Source organism: Nyctereutes procyonoides, unplaced genomic scaffold (genome assembly GCF_905146905.1).
Source record: "Nyctereutes procyonoides isolate TBG_1078 unplaced genomic scaffold, NYPRO_anot_genome, whole genome shotgun sequence".
NCBI classification, from domain to species: Eukaryota; Metazoa; Chordata; class Mammalia; order Carnivora; family Canidae; genus Nyctereutes; species Nyctereutes procyonoides.
In genome coordinates this window covers 3,521,849-3,543,957 of record NW_026575030.1, presented here as the reverse complement: position 1 = coordinate 3,543,957, position 22,109 = coordinate 3,521,849, and the positions used below count along the sequence as shown (strand labels likewise).

Genomic DNA, 22,109 nt, shown 5'->3' with positions numbered 1-22,109 from the left:
CACCTGGGTGGTTCAGTGGTTGAGCGTCTGCCTTTGGCTCAGGTCGTGATCCCAGGGTCTGGAGATCAAGTCCCGCATCAGGCTCCCTGCATGGAGCCTGCTTTTCCCTCTGCCTGTGTGTCTGCCTCTGTGTGTGTGTGTCTCATGAATAAATAAAATCTTAAAAAAAAATAATACTGCTGTGTTTAACCACGTAAGTATTAAATCGATCTAAAATAGAAGACGAGGATGAAAACTTAGTGGAGGAGGTGGAGGATGCTTTGTGGCAGAGGGGGATGCTTTAACTGGGCCTTGAAGATGGTAGAAGAATATATATTAAAGATGATACATGGCAGGGGAGACCTGGCTTAGAGATGGAAAGAAACCAGTGTCAGGTGTCAAATTGTTTATGTAGAGAAAAATAGGAAGTAGACTTCAAAATTAAAAAACAATGTGCTACTTATGAGAGTTTTAATATTATAACATGCGTGTTTGGCTAGATCATTGGCTGTTTTTGCATGTGTTTATTAACTCTTTAAACTTCTTCGTAAAAAAAATAAATAAAAAATAAACTTCTTCGTATACTCCTGGAGGACATGGGAGGGGGTAGGCTATACTTTATCTTTCCATATTTCTGTACTTCTTGAAATAGCATCTGACACATTGTTAGATTTTAAGTGTCTGTTGAATGAGTTAATGAACAAATACTTTAATTCATTATGTTGATTTTTACAGGTTCCATTTGGTCTCTCGTTGGAGCCATGCTCTATGCTGTCTATATTGTTATGATTAAGAGAAAAGTAGACAGGGAAGATAAGTTGGATATTCCAATGTTCTTTGGTAAGAATATGTTTACCTGTGAGGCTACTTTCTTTGAATGATTAACTTAGGGTTTTGTTTTTGGAAGGAACAAAGAAGCCTTTCTCTTCTTCTCCATATGATTCTTTAAAACACATCATATTTTAATGATTATGAAGTCCAAAATCAGTGTTTTTCTCATATCTTGCCCGGCATAATTGTGCGCCTGTGATGGGATGCTGGTTTCCTTGGTGTGAGGTAAAGAAAGAAATTCTTTCTAAAGCCTTGTTCACATTTATGTTTTCAGCTTGTGAATGCAGATATTTTCTTCATTGATATCACAAAATTATGCTGTTATAAGAATGTGAGAGTATACCTCTTGTATTACATATTTTGCTATTTTTGAATTGTTAGAAGCATAGGATTAGAGAAACTGCCCCCAAATGATAGCTTATAATACTATTCTAGTGTATCTACTGTTCATTAAAACTCATGGGGCACTTAAAGGCTTTCCTTTTGCACTTTAAGATATAGACTCTTAGGATATTTTCAAATTACCCAGTTATAGTTTCTGGCATCAATTCTTAATTTTGATAAACAAAATGCCTAATATGATTTATAAGTTCTGTTTGCTAATATCAGCTCAGTAGCTCAGTAAAAACCTTGTACTCTGTCGGATATCTGTAGATGCCTTCCAAAAGATACTTGAGTATCAATAGATAAAAAAGCCTGGTGATGAAAGTTCATAATGCAGCTTATAGGGAATCAGGAGACCAAGAATACGGCTGTTATAATTTCATTTATTTCATACTCATCTGCAAAATGAGGAAATTGGACTAGATGAGTATAGCTTTCAAACTGATAAGCAGAGGATCCTGGGAAGGGTAGGAGTAGGTGAAGTTGCATGCATGGTTCTGGTTCTTGGAGTCCTTTGCTACTTGAGCTGGCACAACTCTGTTTTTTGGGCTTTTGCATTATAATTGAATTTGTAAAAAGATTTTTCTGCTAAAAAAAAGTTGAATATCTTCACCTAAAGATTGACAGAAATAAAGCATTTGGAAAGCTTCAGACCAACTGATCACTTGAGTTTAAGTATGGAATTCAATAAGTATACTTTAAATATGAAGTTAATTTTAGTGATGTTTTATTTTAGCATAGAAAATTCCACTTGGAATGAAATGAAATGCCAATATTTTTTGAGTGTGTATGTGTTTTTTTTTTTTTTTAAGATTGGCAATTTTCAGGAAAATTTGTTCAATTTGCTCTTATTACAGTATACATAGACGTGTAACTTGATTGGTTTTCCTCATATGTGATGTGATATGTAGCACATTATTATTTTGACCTGGGCTTTGCAATAGGCAGGACTAGAAAAGAAGTTAAGATTGGGTTGTGGAGGGTTCTTTAGGCATAGGGGTATGAGCAGAGGGTAACAGGGAACAGTGTCGATCTGTGTGATTGTGGTGGAGGTTCATTTTAGAAAATAACAGGAGGATATATAGGCCAGATTCTGGGGGATCTAGAGAATAGGTAAAAGCAATTGAGACCTTTGTCTTTAGGTCCAAAGGTTGTTAATTTATGTGGGATTCCATAGACTTGATAGTTCAGGGACCCCAAACTAGATTGGATTTTTGGTAATGCCAAATTTTGGTGTTATAATTACAATAATTTTTTAATATTGTGTAGACTTTTCAGGTCATGAGTCTTTTCTGTATGTGTCATTTTATTTGTTTTTATTTTTATCACTAGATGTCTTAAATTGGGTATCCTAGAAGAAGCAGGATATGAGACCGGGATTTCTTATGGGTGATTTATTGAGGGGGTGCTCTCTAGGAAAAACTGACAAGAGAGTAAGAAAAGCAGGATAGGGAAGGGGAAAGAACCATGTGGTCTCACGTATAGTGAGGTTTGGCCCAGTTTGTGGCATGGCAGGGGGCCGGAGGTAAAGGCAGGGGAGAAGAAGTGATTTATTTCTAGGTATTTCTCAGAGACCTTCTGGCCCTGAGCCATTAGGATTTCAGCCATGTGCATCCTTCATGGGTTAGTTGAGGGCTGCAGAGGATGTGGGCTGATCAGGTTGTGAACTTCATAGAAAGGGCAAGCTTGTTTACTCTCCAAGACAGCTCTTTTTCAGAGATGGTGGATGGCTGTGAGTCTTTAGCAGCAGATAGAGAGTGGGTGTTCCAGTCCTGTTAAGATTTAAGTAGGCATCCCAAATACTAGCTTATTATTTAGCAACAAATATAAAATATATTTTTACTGTAATGTAACTTTCTTTTAAGCAAGCTCTATAGTTAGCTAATGGATTTGTGATGTTCAACTGTATAGGAAGTGCACTAAAAATGACTATAAAATTGTAAATATTTTCCTTTGTGGTCTTTGTATTCACATGTAGTAATATGTAAACTTCCATTTCTATAATGATAGCAGCTTACCTTTACTAACTTTTTATCAGGTACTGTGCTATATTTAAAATGTTTCATCTAATTTTCCTAATAACCTAATTAAATATGATTTTATATTTATGGATTAGAAAACTGAGGCTTAGGAGAGGTTTTTGCATCTTGCATAAGGTTTATACTTCTAGTGAATGGTGAAACTGGGATTGGAACCCAGGGCAATCAGATTGCAGAGCACACACTTTGAACCACTAAATGTTACAGCGTACTTTACAGGTAGTCAGTCTGCACTTAGTTAATATGCTGAGTCATTTGTGTGTGTATGTTACCTCACCATCTAGTTTATGAGTGCCTGGAAGGCAAGAACCAAGAAAGTATCTGGTTTGGAAACTTCCTCCATTATTTCCAGCAATATCACAGATACTTTAAACATAAATATAAGTTGAATCAGAGAGCAGACTACTTCCTCATAATTAATTTAGATTACATATCCATACACACACATTATTTTTAAGTTTGAAGATACTGAATTATTAGTAGCTAAACTTAACAACCTTTCTTTTTGAATTAAGTAATTTATTCCATAGTAGTTGCTCCATGCAGTATAAATAGTGGAACCTTGAAGACTCAGTGATTGCAAGTTGTCAGTATAGTTTTTTCTGATGTTGAGCTGTCCATAGGTCTGACCGAAAGAAACAGAAGTTTCAGTTAAGGAAATCTTTTGGAGCCCTTTGTGTAAAATCTGTGTTTTCTAATTGTAGAGTTATAAGATTGAAGAATTTAAATAAATTTCAATTACTAACTGTTGTCTCTTTTATGCATATCTAGGTTTTGTAGGTCTGTTTAATCTGCTGCTCTTATGGCCAGGTTTCTTTTTACTTCATTATACTGGATTTGAGGACTTTGAGTTTCCCAATAAAGTAGTATTAATGTGCATTATCATTAATGGCCTTATTGGAACAGTTCTCTCAGAGTTCCTGTGGTTGTGGTATGTACTATTTATTATGCTATGATTTATTAGATATCAGTTCTTGGACTTTTGGATAGTTTAAGCATTTTTATTTCTTCTGTCTTCAGATGGCTCCTCCTGTGCACCTTTCCACCCCACACACTTCACACTTTTAATAAAGTAACTCCACTAGAGCAGGAACTTTGTGTTTTAACTTCTGTGCACTGATTGTATAGAATAATACCTTACATATAGAAGGAGCTCAATAAATATTTATTGAATAAATAATTTGAATGAATGGATGCGTATAAATGATCTAAATTTGTACAAGTGTTTTAAAAGAATGTTATATAAATGAAAGGTGTCATCTATTGGAGATTTATATTCTAAATATGAATAACGTGAGTTCTTAGTGAGAATCTAGGGAATTTTGCTAATTTAAGAGACTGGAATATTTGATTGTTCATAGAGTGTTTTTGTTTTGTTTATTCTTAAGACTTTTCATAGAAGTGAGCTAGATATGTTACCCTAAACCCTGATTAATTTGAGATGTTACCATGCTTGAAAGGTTATATCAAATATGTTGATCTATGATAATGATCCTAAAATAGTTAGACGACAGTATCCTGTATGGAATTTAAGAAATCTTTCAAATACAGATTTTTTTTTAAAGATTTTATTTATTTATGATACACAGAGAGAGAGAGAGAGGCAGAGACACAGTCAAAGGGAGAAGCAGGCTCCATGCAGGGAGCCTGATGTGGGACTCGATCCCTGGTCTCCAGGATCACGCCCTGGGCTGAAGGCAGGCGCTAAACCGCTGAGCCACCCAGGGATCCCCTCAAATACAGATCTTTTTTTTTTTTTTTTTTTTTTTATGATAGTCACAGAGAGAGAGAGAGAGGCAGAGACACAGGCAGAGGGAGAAGCAGGCTCCATGCACCGAGCCCGATGTGGGACTCGATCCCGGGTCTCCAGGATTGCGTCCTGGGCCAAAGGCAGGCGCCAAACCACTGTGCCACCCAGGGATCCCCCTCAAATACAGATCTTAACACTTAGTCCTATTTCCATCTAATAGGAACTGAAAAACAACCCACAAATTGTACTTAAACTCCTAAATGGATTTTATGATATGCCAATTAGAACTGCTAACTAGTTTTCCTTTGCAAAACACTGTGACAAAAGTAGCCTTTTCATGAACATTTCCTTAATACTCTACCTGTACTTTTCCCCCTCCTCAATTAAGGAAATTTCTGTTTTCTTGATATTCTTCCACACTTACTCCCTTTCATGTGGTACTTAAAGATTTACTTTATTTTGTAGTAATTCGTACTTAAATTTCTTTGCCTGATCTAACACTCTGATATTAGAATCTCTACATTTACTCATTCATTCTTCCGTCTTTCATTACATGGATTTTAGGTATTCAGTTTTTTTAAGCAAAGAGTTACATACTTTATTTTCTATATTAATTATATCATATACTCTCATCCTATTGCTTCCTTACTACTCTGGTATTTCTTTTTTTCTCTCATTTCTCTACTCTTGGTTCTGGACAGATAGAACTACTTACTGATAGTTTTTTGATTGAACTCAGTTGAATCATGAGGAATTGTTCATATTCAACCATTTTTTACTACAATTTAAATAATTACATACTCATTGTATTTTAAAGAAGACTCATGTTTTCTAGTCTTCTGACTTTAGACAATTTCAAAGCAAATTAATATATTTGAAAGCAATAATTAAATTTTTCTTTGGGAAAGATTTGGTATGATGCTTATTACATTATTACATTAAGACTCAGAGTAAACATAGACTGTGTCACTTTATTGAGAGCTTTAGGTTTAATTAATTAATTAATTATTTAGATTTTCTTTATTTATTCATGAGAGATGCAGAGACAGAGAGAGAGGCAGAGACACAGACAGAGGGAGAAGCAGGCTCCATGCAGGGAACCTGATGCAGAACTCAATCCCCAGACTCCAGGATCACGCCCTGGGCCGAAGGCAGGGCCACTGAGCCACCCAGGGATCCCCGAGAGCTTTAGTTTTAATAAACATATACAGTAGAGAGTTTTCTTATGTTTAGCAGAATATAACGTAGGCTTTAGGGAATGATCAAGTAGGAGTTGTGACATGTAATCTCTCTATGTGAGCTTTTTTAGTTTGCTCTCTTGGAATACTTTACATTTAAATAAATAATATATTTTGCAACTTTTTATTTAACTTTTTTAGAATGAAAAAATAATAATACATACAAAAGTCTACAAAGTATATGGAAAGGTGTACAGTGAAAAGGAAATCTTAAAATCTTATCCCTCTTTCACTCTAAATCTCCCTTCATTTTTCCCAGAGATAACTACTATTAGCTTCTAAAACCTTCTACAAAATTTTCTGTACAGGCAGAAGTATTAATCTCCTAATAACCCCCCTCTTTTTTCTTATTTCTAACACGCAAATGGAACATGCTATGGATATTGTTTTTTTTACATTGCCTTTTTTTTTTTTTTTTTTTTTTTACTGATTGTCTTGTAAATCTCTATATATCAGCACTTAGGTTCAATTCATTTTGTAAAGCCTGTGTAGCATTCCAGTACATTATGTTTCTCAATCTATTATGTAACTAACATACTAGGTAGAATATAATATGTTTTGCCTGTTCCTTATTGAGAGACACTTTAAGTTTCCAGTCTTTTGCTTTGTAAATAAAATAGCATTGAATATCCTCCTGTATCTCTTTGCATGTATATGTAAGCATTCTATAAGATAAATGCCTGTTAGTAGAAAAGACTGAGTCAGTCATATGGACTTCAGATTTTGGTAGAGAATTGCAGTATCATTTTCCACAGAGGGAGCACAATTTATATTCCCAACTGTGTATATGAGTATGTATTGTTGAATAGTTAAATTGGACACTCAGGGTCCTATATTTATCCTTACCTAAGATGGTTTTTTTCAGGACCTCAAGAAGGTTTATTTTTCAGATATACTTCAGTATTCAAGTGTTTAAGAGTACTAATGGTAATAGCTCAGTAGCAGTAAATCAGTCAGTAATGAAACAAACATATCCTTTAAATTCTGGGAGTTCTTGACAACAAAACAAGCATAAGAAGCATATCTCTGTATATTTCATATCTTTTTAAATCGTAAGAAAATGCATCATTTTATATCAGAAGTCATAATCAGCATGTATGATGGATGATTCCCTTTTTTGGGGTGGAGGAGCAGAGTTATTGTGTGTTTAGCTATAAATGGAACAGTAAACTTTAGCATACGTAATCAAGTGCTGAGTAGTAATAAACTACAGATTTTAAAGTGTGATTGTGAACTTTTTTTTGAAGATGTGTACTTTTTTTAAAGATGTGTAAAAGATTGTTTATTACTAAAAAATGAGGTGCACTGTTACGCCCATATACTGTACCATTTGTATAGATGTTGAATGATAGCATCTAGTTCTCTGTCTCAGCATTTCCTAAAGTGTGTCCCTGAAATGATAATAGATGACAAAAGGATTCAACCATCAGCTAAATTGGGAAAAGCTGGTGTAAGTCAAATAGTTTTCTTTTTAATACTTCATCTCAGACTCTTTATTATTGTACTTTATATTATAAATCTCTAAGAATATATGCCGCATTAAAAAAAATTTGACCTCCTGAACCGTCTTTTCACAGAGCAGACCTTAGGTAGTAGGAACCACTAATGCCTGAGTTCCCCTTATTGCATTAATAAGAACTAATGGTACAGCCTCTGTTGAATATGTTGAGTGACACTTTATCAAGAGATAGGCTCTTCGATTGCAGGACAGCATTATTAATTCTAACATAGAATTTACTAGCCTGAATTTCCATGAGTCTGTAATCCTAATTATATACAATATGGTTTTATCTTTTTTTTTTTTTTTTTGCAATCTGCAATGTGGACTCAATATCATGACCCTGAGAACAAGGGTGTCATGCTCCACTACTGACAACCAGCCAGCCGCCCCTGTTTTCTTTTTATGCACCCAAATTAATTCTGTATAAATGGTTCATCTACTTGGTATAATGCTTTCCTTCATTTTTTTCCTTCAACTAAATAAAAGCATGCCTGGAGTGATGTTTCAATATTTGATACAAACATTGGTAGTTCAAGGTGAAAATAAAATGAAGAACTTAGGTTGTGGTTAGGACAATTGCTAGAAAAAAAGGAAAGCAACAAGGAAGTATCCTTAAAAAATACTCAGTTATTTTCAGTGCTAAGCCAAACCAAAAGAGCAACACAAATCTTAAAACTATTTTAGTTTTCATGAGGGTGAGATATTTTTGCTTTAGTGACAGACTCACAGGTTGGCTTATCACTTTCTTAAAAGCCTTTGTTGTGAAATATCATCCTACAGTTTAATAAAGCTATTTCCTTTGTTAGCTAAGGATCATCACAAAACTATAAGAACTCTTGAGTTTTATAAAAAATGTTAATGAAATAGAAGCTATATATCTGAAGTTGAATAATATCTGTAAGCAAATCTTGAAAATAGCATAGAGCACTTAGAAAGTTTTATTCTTATATATTTGGATGTTTAATACTTGAGGGTAAACTTTAGGAATTCTCCTTAATTGCTTTATTGTGTCTCAGTCTGTCTTAAGCTTTTGTCCTTGTGCCTAATCTCTCATGCCTATATTTTCTTTGGTTGTTTTACTTTTTTAATATGAAAATATATATTTTCTTTTTTTCCTTTTTAGGGGCTGCTTTCTTACCTCATCGTTGATAGGCACACTTGCACTAAGCCTTACAATACCTCTATCCATAATAGCTGACATGTGTATGCAAAAGGTAAGGCAAATGTTAAGACATTTTAGATGAATTTTTTTTTTTTTTTCCAGAGAGCATGATTAGGGGAGAGGAGCCAACTGAGAGGGAGAAAGAATCTCAAGCAGACTTGCTGCTGAGTGTGCAGCCCCACACGGGACTCGATCTCTAGGCCCTGAGATCATGACCTAAGCCAAAATCAAAAGTCACTGAGTGACTGAGTCAGGTTCTCATATTTTAAGATTGATTGATTGATTGATTTAAAAGATTTCATTTATTTATTCATGAGAGACACAGAGAGAGACGCAAAGACACAGGCAGAGGGAGAAGCAGGCTCCATGCAGGGAGCCTGACGTGGGACTCGATCCCTGGACTCCAGGATCATGCCCTAGGCTGAAGGTGGCGCCAAACCACTGAGCTACCGGGGCTGCCCTAGATGAATTTTTTAAATGGAGATAATGAAAGTTAGGGCATGTAATTAAATTACAAGCATTGCAACCATGAATAATTTGATGCCTGCTCTGCCTCTCTAATTTGCTTTACTATTTAAAGATATAAAAAGTACCAAAGAAATGGATAGTCTTACATTTTTAGCTTTTTTTCCCCTTAATTTCTAAGTTAAGGACAGTATCTTTATATGTATGTAGTTCTCCAGTATTGGAGCTGATTATTCCACATGTTCATTGGTAAGTCAGTGGAATAGAATAGGGGATAGGATATATTTTATTATGTAAGTAGTGGTGTTTTAATTTTGTAAGATAATTCCAAAGAGTCCTTAATACCACAATACTGTTATAGATAGGAGCAGCACAGGAATAATGTTTCTCAGCAAAAGCCCATTTCTGTCTGAACTTTGTAGGGAAGGTATTCTGTCCCTCTTCTATGATGTCCTTGTCTGGATGCGGGATTTTTATGATAAATAGTGGCAGTGGTAATATAGCAGAACAGAGAAACCCTCTCCACATCTGAAGGATGGAGTTTCTTTAGTGCTTCTGTGTGTAACAGGGAGAAAAGAGGCAAGCCATATGTACACTACTAAAAGATGTTGGGTAGTCATTTATCACTCAGCTCAAAGTTTACAAACTTTTTTTTTTTTTTTTAGTTTTTTGGGCGTTCTTGTTTTTTGTTTTGAAAGGGAAAGAACAAGAGCAGGGTAGGGCAGAGGGAGAGAGAATCTTAAACAGGCTCCACACCCAGTTGGAGCCTGACACAGGTCTTGATCTTGACATGGGACTACGGGGCTCAATGACAGCCCTGAGGTTATGACCTAATAAGCCAAAACCAAGAGTCTTAATTGACTGAGACAGTCAGGCTCCCCTCAGCTCCCAAGTATTAAGTAACAGAGTGGGGGTGGTGGTGGTGTGTGGTTTGGTTGAATAAAATATGAAGAGGAAATGCTTGAAAGCCCAAAGGCTTATAATGTAGAGAAGTTATAATCCGATTTTTAAAGCTGTTTTTCTTTAGATCTTTGTGCAGTTCTTAGGATAAAGGCAAAGTACTCAGTGATATGTAATCTCTTTATTTAAAAAACCATTCTATGCTGATATTTACTTTGTTTCATGGCTCAGTAAATTCTTATTTATTTGTCATGGTTAAAAACAGAGAACTCCTTAATTGAGAATTATCTTATGTACCATACATTATTAAAGAGTATGAATATTATAAAATGTACATAACACTAAAGTTATACATCATTAGATTCTTTAAAGATTTAAGTAATATCCAGGTCCTTCTACATCTCAGGATCTTGAATATCAACCAAACTTGATCTTGTGAAACTGGGAAGTGCTGTTATTAGAGAATTTTGGTAGATTGCTGTGTAATTGAACTTTTCTGTACTGATATTTTGAAAACATCAGCTTTTACAGATTTGAAAAATAAAAATTTAAGGATTTATTTTAGGATTTTTTTTAAAAAACTGCCACAGGGGATCTAATTTTATTAAATAATTATGTAACTTCTTCAAATATTTTAAGATAGGGTAAAACACAAGAAAAGGGAAAATGAAAATAAATGATTGATTAAAAAAACATAACTGGGGATCCCTGGGTGGCTCAGTGGTTTAGCCCCTGCCTTCGGTCTAGGGCGTGATCCTGGAGTCCCGGGATCGAGTCCCACATAGGGCTCCCTGCATGGAGCCTGCTTCTCTCTCTGCCTGTGTCTCTGCCTCTCTCTCACACATCTCTGTGTTTCTCATGAATAAATAAATAAAATCTTTTTTAAAAAAATAAAAAAACATAACTAGTCTTTTCTTGATTGTCTTCACATCTAGAATTAGACAACCAGTTAAGTAGTTTGGGCCTTTGGTGGGTAGGAATCGAGGGTAGGAAGATACCTTCTGGGAAGAGTGGCAGGATGTGTTCCAGATGTGTAATAGAAACAGGAGAGGGACGCCTGGGTGACTCAGTAGGTTAAGCAGCTCCCTTCGGCTCAAGTCATGATTCCAGTGTCCTGGGATCCAGCTCCCAACATGAGTCGCTTCTCAGCAGGGAGTCTGCTTCTCCGTCTCCCTCTGCTCCTCATCCCCCAGCCCTTTTTGTGCGTACTTGTGCACATGCTCTCTCTCTCAAATAAATAATAAAAGCTTGAAACAGAGAAGAAATCTCCTTTCTTGGTTTTTTTTTAATTCTAATATAACTTCTGAAATTTTAGCATGTATCAGCATCTTTTGTGCTTAAAATAAATTGTTAAACTATTTATAATTGGTATATAATAAGAACCTCCGATTATATTCAGATTTATATTCAGATATATTCAGGTTTTAGGTATTCTTTGTAATATAGACAATATTTAATTCATTTTGAAAAATTGTCTTCATACCTTGTTGGAAATCAAATTAGAAGTTTTTTTATTATATAGCAACACATAAATAACTGCATTGTTAAAGGTGGACTTTGCTTTTAAAAGTCAGCTAGGGTTTTACCTACCTTTACAAAGTTTGCTTTTACTCAGCTGTAAAATAGGGTTTTAGTTAATATTCATGAAACTATCCTTATCAATCATGTCAACATTTTTTTAAAAAGATTTTATTAATTTATCATGAAAGACATAGAGAGAGAGGCGGAGACATAGGCAGAGGGAGCCTGATGTGGAATTCCATCCCAGGACACCGGGATCACAACCTGAGCCGAAGGCAGACGATCAACCACTAAGCCACCCAGGCGTCCCTATTTCTACATTTTTAAATCATTAGTCATAAGTTTTCATACTTTTTTCTGGTCTTGGGTCATTTAAATACATCATGGCTTTCCTAGATTATAAATATTCTGGCAAATATTCCAGGAGTATGGTATACCAGTAATTTGATAACAGTGTGAAGGCTTTTTAGTTTCTTTTACTGACTGCTCTTACCTGGTTCTTAGACTGACAGCCTGTGTGTATATCATACAAGCAGGACCTGCATGTTAAAAGTTGTCGGTGATTATTCTTGTGTTATGCATTGTAAGTCCCTCATAAAAAATATTTTCATAAAACCCCTTTACTCTGACTAATGGTGCTATGAAATGGAGTAGTATATGTTTCCCACCAGAGGGAGTCTTGCGTGTGATTATAAACCTCACTTTTTTTTTTAAACACTTAAAAGGGCAAGCATAGTTTTTGTTTCCTATTTTAAAGATAGGAGTTACTTTCATCACTATTCGAAAGCACATCACACCAGTTAAGTCAATCAGTGCAGCCTTCTTTGACAATTATTTTTGATCCTTTGTTGAATCTCAATGGTAAAGGTAAACTCATGAAAAGAAAGATTTTTTTTTTTTTTTTACTTTATGGCGTCTCATTATTTTTAATTTTCTTGACCACCCTGATAAATGATGGATTGATGATGTCTGAGGCGCTCTTTACCACTGAGGCTCTCTGCTTGCTACTTGTCTTCTCTGGTTCACATTTCTTAGTAAAAGTATTTCTATTTGTCATCTTTATTTTATTTAGCCATGATTTCCTTTTGAAATTTTTCATTTGTTACTACAGAAACAAACTAGTTTTCATTTGTTACTACAGAAACAAACTAGTTTTAAACTACTACAGAATTATAATTTGTTGCAAATTATTAATAAAAGGTTTGTAAAAGTTGCACTTAGAGTTTATCTGTTTTTGATGCAATCTTCAAGAAGGAACTATAACATAGCACAACATATCACAGCATATTATAAAATAACTTTTAAAATGTGAGTTTTTAAAAACTTGAAGGGAGGATTTACTTGAATCAGCAGTAATCACTAAAGAAAAAATGGACAAAATGATGTGGAAGACAAAATGTTTTATAATTCTGCTCCTGGATGTACTATGCCTAATAAATGAAAAGCATGCCTCCTGGCTTTCCTTTAGGCCCTTTTCTTTTTTTTAACAGATTGATTGATTGATTGATCGATTATTTATTTATTTATTTATTTATTTATTTATTTATTTATTTATGAGAGAGAGAGAGAGCATGCTCAAGGGGCAGAGGGAGAAGAAGAAGCCGACTTCCTGCTGAGCAGAGAGCCCAATGCAGGGCCTTGATACCAGGACCCTGAGGCCATAACCTGAGCAGAAGGCAGAGGCTTAATCGACCGAGCCCTTCAGGCACCTGGGCCCTTTTCCAAGTCATATTTTTGTTGAGAATTTAAGCAAGTGGAGTCATAAGTTGTAGTTCTGAATCCTCATATTTGATAATAATACACTTAATATACTGCCAGTGCTTAATATTATCTTCTTGGTGTTTTTAACTTAACCTATGTTTTCATAAATGGAAAACTTACATTAAAGGAGAGAATTGTCTCAATGATAATTGTGGGCTGTTTTTGTTTTTCTATCTTTTATTTTTAGGTGCAGTTTTCTTGGTTATTTTTTGCAGGCGCTATCCCTGTATTTTTTTCATTTTTTATTGCAACTCTCTTATGCCATTATAATAATTGGGATCCTGTGATGGTAGGAATCAGAAGAATATTTGCCTTTATATGCAGGAAACATCGAATTCAGAGGTAGGCTTGGTTCTAATATAAGTTTTAAAAAGTATATTCCTTGCAAAATAAACTGGAAATCATATGCTGGCCTTATTTTTAGACACTTTGTGAGGAATTATTGAAATATTATAATTTATATATGTACTATAAAATTATGTATCTATGTACTATAAAATTAAACTAAGTTCAGACCCTTTGGGTGGTAAGACAGTTTCTTCACAACTACTTTAAAAAAATGTTTTGATGCACAGGTTAAACCAAAGTGCTTACTGTTTTGTGATAATGAATTTAAATGTAGAAAACTTTCACTGGTATGAATAAAATTTATAATAAAATAATGATAACACTGCCTCAGATTCTTTCAGTTTCTTTCTTAAGAGGGAAAGATTTTTATGTTTACATCCTACTGAAAAAGAACTTGGGGCAAGTTTTTGGGAAGTCTTAATCTTAGTTCTGACCTCACAGATTCAGCCAATGAAATAGATAATTTTTAAGGATTCCTTTCAGTTCTAAAGCTGTCTTTAACTATTGTCTTAAAAAAAATTTTTTTTAAGGGTTCCAGAAGACAGTGAACAGTGTGAGAGTCTCATTCCTATGCACGGTGTTTCTCAGGAGGATGGAGCTAGTTAGCTGTTGTCTGTAGTCCAGGTTTGTACGTCAGCTAGCGTTATTATTGAATAAGGCTCTTTATTCCTGTAATGTTCAAATACAGAATTGATTTTCCATAATTAGCTTTTTCAGAGGCAGTATAGTCTAGAGGTATGGAACAAGCTCTGGAGTCAAACTGCCTGAGTTCCAATTCTAGCTTCTCCATGTACTAGCTGTGTGACTTTATGCAGCGTTCTTAACCTGTGTGTGCATCAGTTTTCCTATCTGTGAAATGGGGTTACAGTAGTCTCTCTCTCTTAAGATTATTGGAAGTATTAAATACTTGGTCAATTTATATTGTGCAATTGAAGTGATCCCAAGTTTAACTCGTCATGCTGAGAATCATTTTATGTAATGATATACTTTAGAAAATTTTTTTCCTCCAGCATAGAAGTAAAAAATAAATGTATATTTTAAGATTTTTATTTATTTATTCATGAGAGACACAGAGAGAGGCAAAGGGAGAAGCAGACTGCCTGAGGGGAGCCTGTGACTATGCTTTTCAACTTAATGTTTCAGGAACATACCCCATTCTTGAAAAATTTTAAGAAATACTTTATATTTCTGACATGTCAAATGAGTATATGATATTTTATCTTTCACTAAATGAATGTTTGAAATACATCCGACATATATTTGGTATGTATTAAAGTGGTTATGTATTAGAATGAGAGGTTACAGTAAATTACTGAAATTTGAGAGATTCAGGTCCCTTTCTTCTGAGATAACTTTAGGTGGTTTATATTGAAATATTTTCTGATTGCAACTGGGCTTCCCTTCCTCACCTAGAACAACTCCTCTCAACTCCTCACACTCAAATTAGTCTTTGAGGCTTAAATGTCATTGTCTTCATGGCAAACTCACCTCTAACCTAGGGCTAATTGTCTTCGTTTCATGTGTTTCTTTGGTAATTTTTTATTCTAGCTTTCATTGTTGTGATGATTTTACATGCACATAGTTGAGAGAGAATTCTACAAGATTTCTTGTTGTACAAAGCAGCTGCCACATGCCCTGCACTGCCTGCCCTGCTTTCGTTCTTGTCCTACTCTAAGGAATCACTTTAAATTCGTAGTCAGTTGTTACTGATCTGTGTCCCCCACCCCCATGCCACACATAGTCTCTGTAAGTACCCTGCTTCTACTTCTGTATCTTGATTTCTGAGTTTGAGGCATCATCAGTCAGTTTTTCCACTCTCATAGATGAGGATAGATTACTTTCAAGTTTCCCTCTTCTCTGTCCCCACCTCACTTGCCTGCCTTCCCACCTCCTCCTAATTCCAGTGTAGTTATTGCATAATTCTGGATAGATCTATAAATAGTGCTAACAGTGTTATGACTATATAAATGTTACTTTTATCTAAATCCTGTTGGATGGTGCCTGGCATTTCCCCAGTCCAGAGATCCTCTATTTACCCTTCTTAGAGAATACACTTCACGTCTTCTTCTGGGATGGAGAAGAGGCACTTGACCAGCTGGGAAAAGTAAAGCATCTGAACGTCTAACTGCTTTTTCTATAACCCATTCTAATTTTCCTGTTTTTAGTTGTTTCTTCACCCGTCCTTTGAGAGATATCTGGTTAGCTGTTGTTTTCTTGTGTGTCGTTTTTCTTTTTGAGTGATTTATTCCTTTAGAAAAATCCCTTTATTGTCCATTTACTGTGTTTAGGGGACAGAGTAGAACTAAATATGTTTACTTGCCATCTTCAAATTAAAAATACATATAGTTATTCTTTAAAGCTTTTTAGTACTGTGATTTATGCATGCTGTCCCCAGCATGCCATGCATTATTCTCATATTCACACTCATACCATCCCCACATAGGCAAGGACTCTATGCTTTTGGAAGTGAGAGCTGGATAAAGGGGAAAAGTGAAGATGGACTGCAATAGCATGTAAAGGGTGTGGCAAGAGTCTTTGTCTCCATGGGGTAATGGTGGGGTATGCCATGAATGAAACTGTTACTGTGCGGTCTTTAAGCAGTGTTGTCTTTCAGCCTTTCACATTAGTATGAAACTCACTTCCATGGGTTCTTAGTACTTCTAGTTCCAGTATCCAGTTGTTAAGTATATAAACTGTATTTGATACATATTTCAATGTCGAGATTATTTGCTTTTGCAATACAAACTATAGATAATTGAAGCTATGATAGTTGTAAACTAATGCTGATTTTGTTTTTATTTTTAGCTTGATAATGGAACATTATGCAGCGAAGAGACAATCTCTGGCGTTTTTGTAGAAAATGTTTCAGTGCCTAGTCTGAAAAATAACGGTTTCAGTTCTTTGGAACTCTAAAATATATTTTCTTCATGTCTGTTTTCTTCATTTCATAATGAAGTACTTTGCTACGTAGCCGTGTACATATCACTACAGATATAGGAAGTTCCAATCCACAGTCCCTGTAATGACCAAACTGCCTTACACATCTCAAGGAATTCAGCTGATGAAATAATTTGAACTAATCAAGGAATAAAATTCTAATGTTCTGCAGACTATTTTCACATATTATTTGTTAAATGCTGGACTATATTATGAAAATGTTTTCAAGAAATCATTTAAATGTATAGATCAGTGTTTCTTAACAGATAAAATGATAAAATAAGCTACCTATAATAGGTACAGATTATATTTTTGAGTTTTGTAGAGTATTGCAAATTAATAATACAGAACAAGTGTTTAATTTTATGTAGGTGTGTCCATGTAAATTTAGTGGGACTTTAAAAAGAATATTTGAAAAGCATCTGTTTCACTTACACTACATAAATTGTATTATCCTTTCATAGCATTAGGTGCCTTGTATTTTAAATCTGTGACACACTATGACAAATTTTTAAAGGGGAAGTATTATGTAAAATGAAGAATTATGTATTTCTAAAGACTGTATTGCTGTAAATTTAATTGATAAAGCTCTGCTTAATTTAGAGTTTGAAGAACTATTCTCTCTTCAATTAAGACATTTTCATAATGGAATGATTTAAATTGAAGTGATAAAGAGTATTATTAAAATAAAATGTTTATATATATATATCTATGTATTTGTGTATGACACATCTATTAATTGGTTTCCGATTTTTTTCCATACATAAATGTGCCAAATTACTCTAGAACTGGATGCCTCTAGTTTTCCTAAATAAATGTTTAATGGCTAAAATACCAAAGAAAGCAAAAAAATTCTACTTTAAGATTTTTATTTAATTTTTTTCTCTACCTAGCTTAAATTAAATATAAAATACTTTTTTTTTTTAAGATTTTATTTATTTATTCATGAGAGAGACAGAGAGAGAGAGGCAGAGACACAGGCAGAGGAAAAAGCAGGCTCCATGCAGGGAACCCAACGTGAGCCTCGATCCCGGGTCTCCAGGATCACGTCCTGGACCGAAGGCAGGCGCTATAAACCACTGAGCAACCCAGGCTGCCCAATATAAAATACTCTTAATAACAACTCTTAAACTTTTATATGTACTTATTACACAATTCCTCTATTTACTGCAGGCATCAATGGATGAATATATCTCAGGATGCATATAGAGTTTTGATGAATTACCCATTTCCTTTTCAAGTTACGTGAGCACAGTTCATTTCTCTTCAAATTTTTCTGACAGATTTGACTTTTTAAATTCTCTTTGCAGTATTTAGCTTCAGTCTGTCTTACTCACATTCTTAAAGTTGCTTTGGTGTGACCATGAGTCTAAAATGAAGTTTAGCCATCTTTTGCCTGTCCTGAGAACTTCTATGTTAATTTAAAAGTCTGTTTTTTGATGATAATAAGTTTAAAAAACAAACAGCCATTCTTCTATTTGGTGCCACCAGTAATTCTTGTTAAGCTAAAAGTAATAATGATTTTGTTACCTTGACTCCTGGGAAAGGCATGTAAAGAATGTGGACTTCTAAGGAATTTTTTCTTAAAAAGAACTTAAGTAACATTTCAATTGCTCAGAGACAAATTTCAGTTGAGGTTTATTATCTGGATACCTTTCTGTTTTTGCTGTTGACAGCTCATCAAAACCTTCTGCAAGTTACATGGTAAAGTAGCTGTAACAGTGAAAGTAGAATTCAACCTTTAAATTATTGTATAAAAATGGTAGGAGACAAGGTTGAACTCAGGGTTTTTTGGTTGTTCATATACTCTGTGTTCATACAGATCGTGTGTTGTCACTCAGGACTCAGCCATAGTTACCGCTTAGATCGTGCAGAGGACTTCTTCCACTAGGCTGCTGGTTTCTGTCTAAGAACAACCACTGTGGAAGAAAGGATCATTGAATTAACTGGAATTATGAATTATTGCTGCTTTGCTCACCTCCCTGTTAATTTCAGGTTTTATTTGAATGATTTTTGTTTGTTTGAATGTTGCAGCTATGAAGTAAGTGTAAGCAATTGACTTCTTTTCTGCACCTTTGTAGTTAAGGGTTCATCTTCTCAAGAAATAAAGTTGTGGATTACTCCCATTCTGTGATTTCCCAGAAATGTAGGTATCAAGGCTCTCAGATCACAGCAACCACAATGCCAGCCTTTGGAAATGTTGGGAGGGTTACATTCCCCTAACTACTCATGTCCTTCCTCTGTTAGAACAGTGTTGGCCCACAGTCCTATATTTCTGAATCTTAAGACCAAATAGTGATTTCTGATAGCTGCTTTCTCTCTTCTACTTTTCTTCCCAAACGTTAATTTAAATCCCACTATTGAATAATACTTCAAATTATGACCTTAATTGAAGGAAGATGGTTGATTTGTTAGACTTTATGTTTGATGAATCAGACTCTACTAAAACAAAACTAAAAATTAAGCAGCACTACAAGTGCTTAGATGAATGCTTTTTGGAACTCAGAAAAACTATAGGTGTATGCAGTGCATCTATACTTACTCGTTTAAGTAAATTTTGAGTTTTTAAGGAATTGATATATTGGTTTCTATCAGCCTAGCGTAATTAATTCCTTACATTAAACTGATTCTCCCCTGGTAGCTGGTGAGTAAAGTTTATTGTTTCTATAGAAGTGATCTCACAAGGTTAAATGTGAATGTTCCCAAAGGTATACAGCCTTGTTTCAGGAAGAATGCTAATAACCCCATTACAATCAATCATGCAGAGCCAATTTGATGTTGCAAGGTATGACTTCTCTGGAAGCCAAGGGTTTTCATAAGTCAGTATAGTAAGGTATGTAGCACTAATCCTCAGTGTGCTGGTTGAAGAGACAAAATATCTTTAAAGAAGGATAAAGTAGGAATTAATTAGAAAATGTTTTTTTCAGAAGCATACTAGCAAATAAACGTCATTTTTATTTTAAGCAAGTTTAGTTATAATCCTGCTTCATTTCTCCCTCCATTCCTTTTGAAATATTCTTTATTACTAAATAATATTTTAGGAAGAATTCAGAGACATACATAGATAGTATTTATGATATCTGCAGATGTAATTTACATACCTAACGTGTGATTTTTTTTTTATGGTGACATGGCTAATATAAGACTTTCAGGGGATCCCTGGGTGGCGCAGCGGTTTGGCGCCTGCCTTTGGCCCAGGGCGCGATTCTGGAGACCCTGGATCGAATCCCACGTCGGGCTCCCGGTGCATGGAGCCTGCTTCTCCCTCTGCCTGTGTCTCTGCCTCTTTTTCTCTCTCTCTCTCTCTGCGACTATTATAAAATAAATAAAAATTTAAAAAAAATAAGACTTTCAGTTTACAGAATTAGAAATTAGGGTTCTGTTTTATTAGTATGTCTGTAGTGTACCAAAGATTTCATTTAGATAAATTGAGGTATATTTTTTTACATAGACTTACAATTTTTAGACTGCTCCCCCATTTCCTTTTTTAAATAGTATCAGCCTCATCTGCCTCTACAGAAGTTTTGTTTTGTTGTTCATATATGGTATGTACACAGGAAATGTCCCTTTAAATCTTAAGAACTTTAAAGAAACTGGGGGCAGAAGAGCAGTTCATTATAAATTAGAAGCAAATAATGACTGTTGTGAAATTTACTGTTAACACGAAGCTTTTCTGTTTTGCCATCAGGCATAAAGATTGAAATGTTTAACTCTTAGTAGATGATCTTATTTTCATTCTGATTTTTGGTTATATAGAAAAATTGTGATTTATTTTAATATCATTATATTTAATTTTTTAAAAAGATTTATTTATTCATTTGAGAGAGAGTGCAAGTAGGGAAGTGGGGGGAGAGGAGGAAAGGGCAGAGGAGGATGGAGGATCTCAAGCAGGCTCCATGTTGAGCATGGAGCCCAAGGCAGGGCTTGATCTCGGGACGCTGAAAGCACAACCCTAGCTGAAACCAAGTCAGTCTCTTAACTGACTGCACCACCCAGGCATCCCATGTCATTGCATTTAAAACAAAGCTTTCCCATAAAATTTCTCATGTGCAATATACATTAACTATTGGAGTGTCAAACAATGAAATCATTGACATATTCTTAAGGAAAAATTACTTATGGAAAGTAATTAGTATTCTCTGGTTAGGCATATTTGCTGAAATGCTAAAAATACCTAATGAAAACATTTTGAGTTTTTGGTAAGATGGCTATGATTTTTTTTTTTTTTTGATTTGGGAGTTTTCAATGGAGAAGTATGCAGATGAAGACATTTCCTGCATGATATTTCAAAGTTGGAAAAGAAAAATTTCCAAATTGGAACTTTGGTAAGACCTTTGACAAGGTACTCCATGAAATTTTTAGTTTTAAATTTTATAATGGTTTCATTTTTCAGAGTTACTTTTATTAACATTAACTTAGATCCTTATATACTAAGCCGTCAGTATTTCTCTGCTTGGTTTTTCTATATATAGTTTTAATTATAGCAAGTAATAATTAAGTCAGGCAGGTGAGAGTATTTATTAGTTTCAGTGGGTCCTTAAAAGGCAGATTTTCTGTTTCAAGAATCTTATTTTTGATACAAAGTGAAAACAGTTCTTGAGAATCTTACTGCCAGTATTTGCTTATTTGGAACAGCTTTCACCTTTTTTTCCTTAGGAAATTATTCAGTGTCAGCTAAACCATGTAATATTAAAACAAATTTTGTTTAAGGCTATCCTTGTCTTAATTATTCTGGTATAAATGATAATAGTATTTTGTAATCGCTTGGTAGAAGATTATTCTTTATATTCTTCAAATTAAATTTAGCCACTGCTAAAGAGCAGTGACTCTCACTGTGCATGTGTCAGATCACCTCTAGGGCTTGCTGCCCTCCCCAAAGCATAGGTCTGGAGGGAGGCCTGGACTTGCATTTCAAATAAGTTTCCTAAGAATACATCTGGGACTGGTCCCAAGGCCACCCTTTGTGAATACTTATCCTGAGAAAAGAGCACTAACTTTGAATTTGGATTCTCCCTTTTACCCATTATCAAAATCGGGGAGGAATTACATAATCTGAAATAAGATAGTGAAGTCAGAAGTGCCCAGTCATGTGTACCTGGGTGCTTTATAAATGCTGACTTCCTTGATTAGTACCCCAACACTCTTCTCAAGTGGAAAGTGAGGAGTTACATCAGTGCCTTCTAAATTCTTCCCAGCTCTCAAGTCCTGTGATTCTAGAAGTTCTCTAGTTCAAAAGAGAATGCCAAATACCTATATATATGTGGTACTTGATAGAGTAGTAATATCAGTAATA

At 34.8% G+C, this 22,109-nt stretch overlaps 1 protein-coding gene across 4 annotated transcripts in view; it reads left to right on the top strand.

The window, feature by feature from the left end:
- SLC35F5 (solute carrier family 35 member F5) overlaps nt 1–17,522 on the top strand; it is a 38,574-nt gene extending 21,052 nt beyond the window's left edge. For all 4 annotated transcript variants that reach the window (XM_055316236.1, XM_055316237.1, XM_055316235.1 and 1 more), the window contains exons 11-16: nt 715–819; nt 4,005–4,164; nt 8,846–8,936; nt 13,719–13,873; nt 14,410–14,503; nt 16,685–17,522. In XM_055316236.1, the coding sequence (XP_055172211.1) occupies nt 715–819; nt 4,005–4,164; nt 8,846–8,936; nt 13,719–13,873; nt 14,410–14,485 (587 nt within the window). In that variant the 3' untranslated portion in view covers nt 14,486–14,503; nt 16,685–17,522. The remainder of the gene's footprint in view (nt 1–714; nt 820–4,004; nt 4,165–8,845; nt 8,937–13,718; nt 13,874–14,409; nt 14,504–16,684) is intronic.
- The last annotated feature ends 4,587 nt before the right edge of the window (nt 17,523–22,109 follow it).